Source organism: Xyrauchen texanus, chromosome 31 (assembly GCF_025860055.1).
Source record: "Xyrauchen texanus isolate HMW12.3.18 chromosome 31, RBS_HiC_50CHRs, whole genome shotgun sequence".
Lineage (NCBI taxonomy): Eukaryota > Metazoa > Chordata > Actinopteri > Cypriniformes > Catostomidae > Xyrauchen > Xyrauchen texanus.
The window spans coordinates 7,241,658-7,255,241 of NC_068306.1; the positions used below are offsets into that span (position 1 = coordinate 7,241,658).

The window sequence follows — 13,584 nt, forward strand, 5'->3', positions numbered from 1 at the left end:
TCAGTCAGTCAGTCAGTCAGTCAGACTTGGAAGGTTTGAACATTCTGTCGATGTAAGTCAATTGGATTTTTCCAGTTTTTGATCATCTGCTTTGTGAAAACCGTTATTCCTATCCATTTGAAAAAACATAGCACTCTGTTCTAGAACAGTCTGAAGGTCTGTACCAGGTTTGTTGGCTGTAGCTTGAAACCTCTAGGAGAAGTTAATGTTAGAAATTTTAAACCAAGTTTGTAGAATAACAGTATGTTGGCTTTATGAACCCAACAAAACTATTTATCGAACAGTGTACCTTAAATTGGATTGCTCTTGCGAACGTTTTATAAAGCAATAAGCCACTTTAATCTATGAGTTACAGTGACTTTAGGCCATAAGATCACCCCCTACCCCTGCTAAAAACACTGTAACGCATGGCCTCTCATAGCTTATTATTACCAGCTTAGAATATAGACTGGCCTCAATATAGTAGATTTGTTTTTTTTAATTTATTTTTAATCTTTATTTAACCAGGAAAGACTCTTGAGACTACAAGTCTCTTTTTTAACATAAAAGCCCTTTTGCCAAGATTAGTTCTAGCGTTAGGGACAGTGTTACAGGTATTTGAAAATATAAATAATAGTTTAATTATAAACTTAAACAAAAGACACAAACACACACAGGACGGACAGCTGTCCGTAAACTATCTCTCTCTCCTGCACAATCCTCTGCAGTCGGCCTTTATCCCTCTCAGAGGCTTGATTAGCCTGACAAGGGACCGGGTGTATAGAATCACAACCCGGCCCGCCCTCCGCCCTGCCACAGGCAGTTAGTAAAATAACAAGTGAATAACAGTTACTTTTAAAAATAATAAAATACACAAATAAGACGGGAGAAACCCCAGAATGGTTTTATAAATAAAAATATGCCAGTGACTGAGCCAACGGGTGCCTAGAGAAGGCAAGCCAACCCTTTCATATAAAGTGCAATGATGAGTAACTGTTTTGTAGTTTAGAAGAAATCTCAATGTTCCATGGTAAAGGTAAAGGGTGTCAATTGATTTCAAACACTGGGCAGAAGATAAATAGAATTAGGAGCCAAATTAAGAGTATAGCCCTTTAACCGATACTAGCATCACCATTTGATGGCATCACTCGCCTTGCCGGTATTACACACAGGTGCACACAACCTGAGGACGCCAAGCCGATACAGTTTTACAACAGGGAAAGTTTGGTCAAAGTGTCACTTTTATTTTTATTTATGTGGAATACCATGGTATATCCCCCGCGACCCTGTACACAGGATAAGCGGTTGACGATGGATGGATGGACCATGGTATATCATCATTGTTCCTAATTATGTCTCCGTTGACCATTGATCATCATTTAAACATCTTTCTCTGATATTCTTACAAGTTAATCGTACAAATTGCACACAATCTCATCACATCCATCAACAACTTTAATCACTACAAAGAAGACTCAACTGAATCGACAACATTGAAGCTAATCCCCCTTGTTAAAACTTGCAAGCTTGCCTGTGAATGCATGGCAAAGAGAAGACAAATAGAACATCATAATGGTAGATTACCCTAGACACCCCATAAAATTAGGTTTAAATGCATCGAGAGCAGAATATCTGTTTGGGTTTAATCGTTTACAGATAGCATTAATGACTTCATCTATTAAACAGTGAACTGAATGAAGACTACAGCTGGTCACCATAGCAACTTTCTATGACGTAATTCACAGTTTACAAGAGCTTTTTCTGTCCTGTGACAAATTTCAAAGAGGACTACATTTGTTTAAAACCTAGCTTGATATGTTGATATTAAGTATTTATTTGTACTTTTCTTTGGATTCTAGCTGCATAATATTTCAACCGGTTCGATTTCCGTGCCGTTGGGCGTAGTTGATATGGTCTTTTCTGTTTGTTTGGAAACAACTTTGCATTATACAACATACACAACACTGCAGGTTTGCTGTTGAATAATGGGAAGAAACATGTGTATAAATGAACTCTGTATGGTTCAGAAGATGCAAGAACTGTGTTTACACATCAGCCAACGACCAATCAGGAGAGCTTTCATTGCGCCTGCTCTTCCAGAGAGGTGCTAAAAACCTCAAGAATATATGTCAGAAAACGGTTATTGTTGGCAGGATGATCTGAGAATTCCTGAAGAATTTGATTTGATATTAAGGTGGTATTTTGAAGAAAATCTGCCTTGGGCTTATCGTAAAATATTGCAGGAGAATAGTTAGAGTTTCCAAATGTAGCACAGGCCTGGTTAGTAAACTTGCCATACAATATTTCCTCCTGCTTGGTTTCATAGAAACTTGTTATTTTACCTACATTTCTGCAAAATATTTTTTCATTGCTTGTTGTACGTATCATATTAGTTTCCTTGAATGAACTCTAGAGGCACTGCAACAACAATGCCTTTTTTAGAAGACACTTTTTGCCCTGTACCATTGATAAGTCAATACATTTTAATGTTTGCATTACAAAACCAACAACATTTACACAATAGATAGAACAATGCCCCGCTCACATATTCATCGTCTGGGTTCCAGAAGTATTTTTTGCAAAGGCTTTTCATAAAATCCTCCATAAAAGAGTTATAAGCAATGAACCAAACCAACCAGCTATGAGGTGAATAACAACATCACAAACTTTGTTTTTAGGCAATAATGTTTTTGAAAATCACACAAAAAGACAAAGTTACAAGGCTTTTTATTTACCGAGAGTACAAACTACAATCCCATGAAGCATTGCGAATGATGTAACTGAACAAAAAACGATGGGAATGTATAAAACTATATAAAACTTTAGCTTTTTGATTATAAGTATAGAAACACGATATGTTACTGCTTTATTATGCGGCGGTTCAGAATCTGCCGTTGCTGGTTCAAACCAAATGATGCGTCCAAGGCTCTGTTAGTAATTCAAAAATGTCACATCAGAAATAGTACCATGGCTTGTGCTGTTTCTATTAGGTTATTGCATAAACTAGGATGTGTGTGTGTGTGGGTGTGTGTGTGTGTGTGTGTGTGTGTGTGTGAGAGAGAGAGAGAGAGAGAGAGAGAGAGAGAGAGAGAGAGACGGAGCATGTTTGATCACCTGTTGCCACTCCCAAGCAGAGATGCTGTCAGCTTTCTGAAGATCAGCTTTCTCACAGGACAATTAGCATCCAAGAGGGGGTATTTCTCCTTATTTCACGGTAGCCGGTGCGCAAGAGTCGATCACTATAGAAACCTCAATGTCCTCCGCCATTTTAAAAAGCACCCATTGTGTAATCAATCAGTCTGTTGTGTCTCTCAGCTGTGATGAGCCTTAATGCTGAAGTTGTTTGTTTAAAGCCGTTTAAAGCTATTTCCTAGTTTTAGTAATAGTAATACAAGTGATCACGAAGAGCTGTTTTATGTAAACACTAGCTGACTTGGATTCACTTCACGTCACCTAACTGGCTCATATTATATAAATGGTCTTTTGCCATCACCTGCTGACAAACAGAAGCTCTTAACACATATGCACTGCTCTTACACTTTAGTTTAGGACGACGAACACAAGTGGAGTGATACACACACAGTGAAGCGTCCGAGTGCTGATGGTGTCATATATATATGTCATATATATGTATATGTATATATAAATGTTGAAATCACGCAGATGGATGGCTTCATATACCATCGATGAACAGCCTCAGAGTTCAATGTGGGTCTGAAATGTTAATAAGTTATTGAAAATCAATTAGTCTATGGAAAAATTGATTCAGATATTTAATTCCGGAACCAGGCTTTTGCGCTCTATTGTTCGAGCGTGATAGTAGGTCAACTGATTGAACATTGCACTTGCAATGCAAAGGAGAGCACACGAGTTGTCACGAGAGCTAAAAGTGACATTGCAGCACCACAAAATTACGTGGTTGATTCAACAATTATGTTTTTCATGTCACATTTGCCTTTTTTGACACGATTGGTTGGGTTTAAGGTTTAGGTAAGGGAGGTTTTGTTGATTTTAAAATTTGACAGAGCATTTCCTTAAAAACCTTATCTGTTCCTGAGAAATGTTTCCTCTCTTTTGGCGCCACTCACATTTCACCTCAGAACTACCGCTATACGTTTTAGGAGTCACGTAATATCCTTTTGCAAAAAATGTCACCATAGTCATGTTTTTTTTTCTCATCAGAATAGGCTTATTTCTTCTTTCAGTTGTGCCCATCAGTTTAGAGAGCTTGCAGAATTGGTAGGAGGATTAGCATTAAAAAATAAACAATACTTAACAGTACTTGACTGCCTTTAACTGTCTCTGTTAAGTCTCTGCTATTTTGGTTGTTCCATTGAGAGAAGTTGGAGCTTTCATACAATTCATTTTCAACTTGTAAGTATGAGTTTGAAGAATGCACGAACAGTTTTTACTAGCCGGAAACTCATAATTAGGGTACTTCCATCATGGTGTAAGCACACTAGTGTATTCAATGTTACTGAATTAGCTGTGAACAGTATCGAGAATGACATTTTAGAGTGCAATGTGATGGTTTGTTCCAGAAAGCTTGCAAAGAAAGAGGACTATCAGTTAAATCTTGTTCACTCAATAAAGCCTCTCACCATTTTTTGCAGCTCTCCACATGCAGACTTGTTTTACAGGCCTGTATTTATTTTAACGGACCAGCGGTGGAAGCTCAACCCCAAATCGGCCACTTTTTATTCCCTTTAGATGGTTTTCCCATCGTTTTCCCCAACACTAGTGTGAATTTCACCCCATTTCCAATCATTCAACTCCATTTTTCTCAAGACCTGTGTCTCAGGAGTGATTAGAATAACGCTTGTAATGATAAAAACGGGAGGAATTCGTCAGGGAGTGATGGGGAAAATGGCTCATTGTCTTAGCACTCAAAGATTTTACTGCTCTTTTGAGAGTCTACGGGCCTGGTTCATGGTTCTGACCCAACCATGATGAATGGTTCTGCAGTATGGAGGAGAGATGTTCTCCTGAGGTATATGAAGGGGTCTTAGACCCTCAGTAAGTGATATGAGATATGAGACTCTCTCTGGACTGCTTTGGAACCTGCAAGACATACGTTGCATTTTTTGAGGCCTAAGCCCAAATTTTATACACCTTTTCCCAAACCTCCTCCTCTGTTTTCTCTCCCCTCATATACTGTAGCTGATGCTTTGATCAATAGAGTTCATTGCATTGAGCAATGTTGACGTGAGTCATTTGAAAGGGACATTTTTATAGAAATCTGACAAGCTTTTGTGACAGGGGAAATTTATTAATAAAAACTGCCTTAAATTTTGTCTGTTCCTCAAACAAAGGAACTTTATGACTGTAGAAGAATATTGGACTAGAGTGCACAAGTCGAATGGACTACCTTTATGGTGCTTAATAGTGTTTTGCTTGACAGACCACCATGAGCTGTCTTTATATGGAGCTGCGAAGAAAAGAGAATAAAGTAACGCAAAGCCTGAACCATTTATTCTGAAAGCTCAACGTTTGTCAAGACATCTCAGCAGGGCAAAGACATTCTGTGATGTTGGGAAACATGATCATTCAAAGCTGTGGCAAAGAAAATGAAGGATATTGAGAACAAGAGAATAAATTAAAGAAATTGGGAAGTTCTTGAGACATCAGTTCCCAAGAGCAGGAGGGTAAAACAATTGTCAGATTTGGGTTTTTTTGGCAGTAGAAATGGAAAACTAAAGCTTCTAATTAATCATGCAGGCAGATGTGAAGGGTTGAGAATTACTAATTGAAACCAAAACGTCGAGCCCCGTTGCCTTTCTGTCCACATTTGTCAGCGGTTTTCAGGGGGGAAAGGTTCCCTGTAAAGTGTGCTCAGAGGGGCTGCTCAGGTGTACATGTTTGTCCATGGTGACTGGAAATGTGTGTAGTGTATTTAAGCAGTTTGAATTGCTAGTCTCAGCACTGTTTGATGCCCATGTGTTGATGATTTTTGATTGATTGAACAGCTTACGACCAAACTACATACCTGCCAACACTCCCAATTTTATCGGCTTGCTCCCGTTATTCCACCCCTCCTGCTGCTATACTCCCAAAGGAAAATTTCTCCAGATAAACTCACGATTTTCTGCATCCACACATTCTTCATGACGATGTATTAGACCAGCAGGTAGGGTTGTCTCATATCCTGTAAAACAAGGGATCGTCCCGTATTTAAATATGAAATGATTCATCCCGTATCGTATTGATACAGGATGTGAATTGTCCCATAAACTGGTCAGATGTAGTCACGGCAAAATTGTTCCAGATTGTTAATTTAACATTGAAATAAGTTGGACATTTTTCATATAATGTGCTGAAACGTGCTAATACTGTATAGTATGGTAAGGGACCATCTGAAAAGGCAACAAATTGTGCTAAAACTGTTCATTATTTTTTATTGAATTACCAAAACTGATAAACTTTCAATAAGATGTACAAAATGACACAGATCCAACAATGTGTGAATACTATCACCGAGTCATAAGACAAAAAGGTGAAGGAAAAAATAAATAATAATACAAAAATACTAATAAAAAAACATATAAACCAACACGAATGTATACATAAAGAAGATAAATAAGAGAATAAATAAAAATGATTATATTTTGTATTAGTCATGGGTTCTCAGCATATAAGAAAGGATTTACACTTTTTATTATTAAATACTCAAAAAGTATTTATTGTTAAAACTGTGAAGGATGTGGAAGGGACCATATGAATACATTTATAGGTATTATTCATCTTTATTGTAGTATTACTGACCAGTGCTTCTGCTCCCTATACGCATACTATGCAGTCTGCATAGTGCACCTACTACCTATGTGGCACCATCTTACCCTAGGGGGGCACCAGAAACTCCACCAGCTGCCATTCCTCAAACATACGAACCACGTCTCCACCCCAAAAAAATCTCTCCCTATTTTTCACAATCCAATGACATGACATTAAGATGACATTTATTTGATTTCCGAAGAAGTTGTACTCGGAATGTAATTTCCTGCCGGAGATACGAGGCAGGGGCGAGGAGCCTACCCCCGTGCAGGACGGGACTAAACTGGTGGTGGTGGGGTGGAGGAGGTTGCCGTGTTAGCCCACTGAATCAGCAATGTGATAGATTGTGAGCAGACCTATAAAGCAACGGCTTACATGTGATTGGTAAAATACTGGTCAAAAGTATGGCCACAATATGTAAACAATATACTGTATGTTTTAACATGATTTTACTATGATAAAATCACTTACTAACCTTAACTTAGTAAAGTTATATTCATTTTTACAATTCGTTGCCATGATGACAACACAGTAGACCCTAAATCGACTGTAAAAACGACGATTTAAACAACTTTTATGTTGATTGTGGTAATCAACATTATGCCACAAATGCTGTCAATTGAGCTTAACTATTATTGAACCTGGAATATTCTTTTAAGGATTCTTTCTCAAGGTTTGACTTCATACATAACTGACCCTGTGAGATACAGTAAGTGTTAAAGCTTTAGTCTTATATAACACTACATATAAAAGTGCTAACTCTTTCTCTCTGCTGTTTTCTCACGGTGTCGAGGGTCTGTTGACACAGATGCTTCATGGGGTCTGCAGTCAGTGGGGAGCATCTTTCTCCTCTTACTGTTCAAACACTGCTGAACATCAGTCTGATCTGGGGTCAGGCAAAGAAAGGCAGGACTCATCGCTCAAACGGGTACAGCCCGCTCCTTTGGTTCTGAACTGCCTGGTGGTTTTCTCAACATGCAGAAGCAGAACCATACAACCAAACGCTCTTAAAGAGATAGTTCACCCAAAAATGAAAATGCTATCATCATTTACTCATGTAAATGTTGTTCGAAACCCATATGACTTTATTTCATCCATGGAACACAGACGGAGATAGTAGACACTATGCTAGTCTCAGTCACCATTCCCTATTATTGCAATGTCTTTCTTTTAAAACCTCTCTCTCTCTCTCTGGTTTTTTATTTTTGGTTTCATTTCCCCCTCTCCTTTCTTCAGAAACTGATGTCCTAAATGCATATTAATATTTGCTAACATTAGTGTCACCAGTGTATAAGTAGATAGAATAAATTATAATTTCTGTTCCTCCTCTTCTGTCCTGCAGTGCGTTTTAATGGAACTAAAGATGTGCCCACATGCATGGATAAAAACCATGGCTGTGCCCACATTTGCAGAGAGACGCCCAAAGGAAGCATTGCCTGCGAGTGCAGACCTGGATTCCAGCTCACCAAAAACAACAGAGACTGTAAATGTGAGTACAATCTCTATTAATCAGGAGCAGAGATTAAATACATACATAAATAACACACACACACACACACACACACACACACACACACTACACTAGAAATGTCCTCATAAATCACATTTATAGCATAATACCCTTGTAATTACCAGTTTGTAACTTACAAAATTGTCCTCGTAAATCACAAAAACACGCACGCACACACACACACACACACACACACACACACACCATGGGGCTAATGGCATTTGCTGGTGTTTGGATAAGAATGGAGAGGTGTTATTCTGACTTATTTTTATACTGACATGGGAAAAGGGCAAGAAAGAAGCAATTAAGGAAGAGAGTGCAAAAAGAAGATGGATGTATGAATAGATTGACAAAAAGGAAGGGAATATAGATCGATAGGAGAGAGAGAGAGAGAGAGAGAGAGAGAGAGATGGATGGATATACAGAAAAGTAAAGATGGATGGATGGATTAACAAAAAAAGAAAAAGAGAGAGAGAGAGAGAGAGAGAGAGAGAGGGATGGATATACAGAAATTGAAAGATGGATGGATTTACAAAAAAGGAGAGAGAGAGATGATGGATGGATATACAAAAAAAGATAAATAGATAGATAGACAGATAGATGGATGGAGATACAAAAAAGATAGATAGATAGATAGATAGATAGATAGATAGATAGATAGATAGATAGATAGATAGATAGATAGATAGATAGATAGATAGATGGATGGATGGAGATACAAAAAAGATAGATAGATAGATAGATAGATAGATAGATAGATAGATAGATAGATAGATAGATAGATAGATAGATAGATAGATAGATAGATAGATAAAAAAGAAAAGAAAGATAGACAGATAGACAGATAGATAGATAGATAGATAGATAGATAGACAGACAGATAGATAGATAGATAGACGGATGGATGGATATACTAGTGGTACAGAAATGACACTCATCACCTTGAAAGTGCAAGTTTGATTGATTAAAATGTGATGTTCCTGTCTAGTGACCTGTAACTACGGTAACGGAGGCTGTCAGCACATCTGTGAGGAGATGGACCAAGGGCCAAGATGTTCATGTCACATGAAGTTTGCTCTTCACTCTGATGGGAAGACCTGTGTAGGTGAGTTAGCAATCTCAGTCCTCCCTACTACAGAGTGCTTTCTTGAAAGACAAGAGAGATTGAAGACTTCAGCCAAAATAGAAAAATTGAGTTAGAGGTGGAGCCCAAAAATGAAAATAATGTTTCACACTCATGTTATTCCAAACTCATATGGTGTTATTTTTTCTGTGGAACACAAGCAGTCACAACACTTGTGAGAATTTTGACATCAATTACAAGTTTCGTAAAAAATGAAAGTCGGGGCCTGGATAGCACAGTGAGTAAAGACGCTGACTACCACACCTGGAGTTGAGGGTTTGAATCCAGGGTGTTCTGAGTGACTTCAGCCAGGTCTCCTACACATCCAAATTGGCCAGGTTGCTAGGGAGGGTGGAGTCACATGGAGTAACTGCCTCGTGGTCTCTATAACAAGGTTCTCACTCTCGGTGGGGCGTGTGGTGAGTTGTGCGTGGATTCCACGGAGATTAGCCTGAAGCCTTCACTCGTACAATGTTTCTGTCGTAACGTGCTCAACAAGCCGTGTGATAAGACGGTCTCAGACACAGAGGCAACCACCCGGATTGAGGTGAGTCACTATGCCACCACGAGGACTTAGAGCGCATTGGGCTTTGGGCATTGGGCTTTCCAATTCTTGGGCAAGAAAACAGGAGAAAAAAACAAAACAAAACTGAAAGTTGAGCACAGGAGTCACTTACACGTAAAGAACAAGCGTGATGTATTTGACTATACATCAAACTTAAGATATTAAGCTCATTGAATGTGGAGAGTCACATGCTTTCGTTAGAGTTACGTTTTTTTCCCCTGTTCTCTTCATTCTATTGATCTGTGCTTGCTTAATTCAATGAACACATTTATTGATTTACGCATTTCAACTTTTCTGACACATTTCTGGACTGCCGATTTAAAAAAATTCAGACTTTTTAAGAGTTACAGATCTTAATTTGTTAAAGAGCACAAAATTACAAAGTTTTGTTTTAGTATTTTTTTGAAAGCCAAAAGACTAAATGCCATGGATCATTATTTATTCACTGAGTAATCCATTATTTTGTAGAGAGGGGACAAAATGACAATTATCACCTATAATTTTTTTGAGCAAAGCTAAAGTTCATAAAAAACACCCTTAGGAAGTTTATACTCAGTAATAAGTAAATCTATTACTAAAACCAGTTGACTTCAGCACCCCTTGTTGCATTACACGGCAATGACGCAAGTCCAATTTTTGACATTATTGGTTTTATGTGAATAAATAAAAGGTATATAGAATCTAGGTTGAACATTATTTGTATATTAGATCTTTGTTTTCTTGGACAAGATGAACTCACTTCATTTTTATGACCCACAATTGGTTTCGACCAGTCAAAACGGGTCAAATTTAACCATTTATGCATGGAGTCCCATTGAGAGCCTCATATCTTTGGGATTTAACCATCTAAGGCCTTAAATATGAAGATCCAAACAGAAACGTTTGTTTTGAATCAGAATCTAAAAGGATATTAAGATATCTTTATTACTTATGGATTTCCACCCCCATTTGTGTACTTACACCATTGGCATGAATTGCAACAAGGGGTTAAAATGATGCTGCCTTTCTAATGTTATATTTGACCTGTAGTTTTACATTTACATTTATGTTACTTTTATCCAAAGTGACTTACAGTGCACTTATTACAGGGACAATCCCCCCGGAGCAACCTGGAGTTATGTGTCTTGCTCAAGGACACAATGGTGGTGGCTGTGGGGATTGAACCAGCGACCTTCTGATTACCAGTTATGTGCTTTAGCCCACTACGCCACCACCACTCCATGGTGTTTTGCTTGTTATTTTGACCCCTTCCTACAAAATAAATGGATTGATCCATTGTCATGTTTTATAAGGGAGGACACAAGATGCAGGAAGGCAATAAAAAGGGTTTTATTGAATATCAAAACAAATACAATCCAAAACTCTCACGAGGGAGAAAACAAAACCACAAGTCAAAATAGAATAGACCACAAACCAGCTGAGAAAAACTGGAACCAAACAGGAACAACACAAGGTAGGGAAGACGAGACAAAGGAGAGAATAAATAGAGGGAAGGGAGATAGGATACAGGTGCTGCCATTAATCACGAGCAGTGTGAATCAGCACCTGTGAGAAACACGATGGAGAGAGTGAAACAGAACATGGGACAAAATGAGAGATGGGTGGAGAAAACTGTTATAATCATGCCAACACAAGTATAAAACAAGACCAAAGAGGCAGGATAAAGCAATCCATTGCATTTAACAATCTGGCTTTTTATCATCATTTGTGTTTATCTGTTTTTAGAAAAAATGTTAACAAATGAAAACATTTCCCATAGAAGAAAGTTTCTGAAATTGTGTTTATTTAGCATGGAGTAACCTATAGCAGTCCTTTGTGTTGCCCCTGAATGACCACCAATGACTATCACTTAAAGCTACAGTATTTTGCACAAATGTAGATTATATTTGTGTGTGTGTGTGTGTGTGTGTGTGTGTGTGTGTGTGTGTGTGTGTGTGTGTGTGTGTGTGTGTGTGTGTGTGTGTGTGAGCGTGTATTTATCACTTTGTGGGGACCAAATGTCCCCATAAGGATAGTAAAACCCGAAATTTTTGACCTTGTGGGGACATTTTGTCGGTCCCCATGAGGAAAACAGCTTATAAATCATACTAAATTATGTTTTTTGAAAATGTAAAAATGCAGAAAGTTTTCTGTGAGGGTTAGGTTTAGGGGTAGGGTTAGGTTTAGGGGATAGAATATAAAGTTTGTACAGTATAAAAGTCATTATGTCTATGGAAAGTCCCCATAAAACATGGAAACACAACATGTGTGTGTGTGTGTGTGTGTGTGTGTGTGTGTGTGTGCAAAAGTTTGCATGATGAAAATGAATGAATAATTATTTAAATAGGAAACATTGCATTATTTTCTCTATTAAATCATTCACCCAGAGTCAAACTTTGGCAAACAATTCATAGAAGTATTCAGACTTTTTCAGAGAAAGACTAAATTTGGCATCGGGCTCCTTGTAAAGGTTAAATCATTCAAAAACTGTCAAGAAATATCTTAAATACAGGAAATTAAAAACAAATTCACATTACAGTAATAGGTAAAGATGAAAAGATGTGTAAGAGTTAAGAAACTTGTTAATAAGAAGTTATTATTAACAATTGTCTTAACTCTTACAAATCTTTTCATCTTTAAATCTTTACCCATTATGTAATGTTTAATTTCTTGTATTTATCTTTTAGATTTTGTGTAGAGATTGATTCTCATTAGGAAAAGACACTTTTATCTACATTCATGGAAGCTGAACATGGATGTTGTGTTTCGCCATAGTAGCTGGAAAAGTCATGAAACAACCAGACCCGCAGACTTCAGGTTGATGTTATGATTCCTGAAGTTAGTAACACTTTGCACTGACTTCCAAATAGAAACAAGCATTCCCTCTTGAGCGTAGACTTTTCAAGCATTGTTTCAGCAGCCAAAAGATCATGCTGTCTTGCTAAAACAGTTGCTTGACTAACCAAAATGTTGGTTAGTCTTACCTCTCTCTCTCTCGCTCTCTCGCTCTCTGACTGGTTCCAGCACTTATTTCAAGGTCTCACTCAAAACGCCCTGTTATTATGCCTCAGTTCCACCCCAAACCTGCCAGCAACTCCGCAAATTAGACGTCTGGCTTGTCTGACAGCCCCCAAAGACATCTAAATCTACCGCTGTGTAAAAGAGCAGGCAGCGGGGTTGTGGTGAATCTGTGAGGGTCGCACATTTCCTCCCTCAGGAATCTAGACAGAGCGAGGCAGCTGTTGGCTGGAGGCAAGGTTGCGGTTGGAACCGCCATTGGCCGGGTCGATCTCTCGCAAGCTCTAATAGGCCAGAAAGCCACAATAAAGTAAGCTGAAGTTATTAATGAGCCACTGTTTAGCAAAGAGTTGCAGCCAGAGTAATTGATGTGGCGTACCCACAATCCCCTGAAGAGATGGTAACTGTTCGGATGATAAGAGAAGGTGAAAAGTGAAGGTAGAGGTCCCGTCCTCAAGACAAGCTTTTTCCAATTCTTCAAGTCTGTAAAGTAGTCAATGGAAAGGAGGAGGCGAGAACCGGCTTGATAATATAAATAATATTTTAATGAGAAACTTAAAAGACACAAACACACACATGACAGACATGCCTGTAAACGATCTCTCTCTGTCGCACAATCCTCCGCAGTCGGCCTTTATC

At 38.3% G+C, this 13,584-nt stretch overlaps 1 protein-coding gene across 2 annotated transcripts in view; it reads left to right on the forward strand.

Moving 5' to 3' along the window:
- The window catches only part of LOC127625339 (signal peptide, CUB and EGF-like domain-containing protein 3), a 116,602-nt gene that overhangs the window by 66,481 nt on the left and 36,537 nt on the right, over positions 1–13,584 (forward strand). For both annotated transcript variants that reach the window (XM_052100580.1, XM_052100581.1), the window contains exons 5-6: positions 8,093–8,239; positions 9,249–9,365. In XM_052100580.1, coding sequence (XP_051956540.1) covers positions 8,093–8,239; positions 9,249–9,365 — 264 coding nt within the window. The remainder of the gene's footprint in view (positions 1–8,092; positions 8,240–9,248; positions 9,366–13,584) is intronic.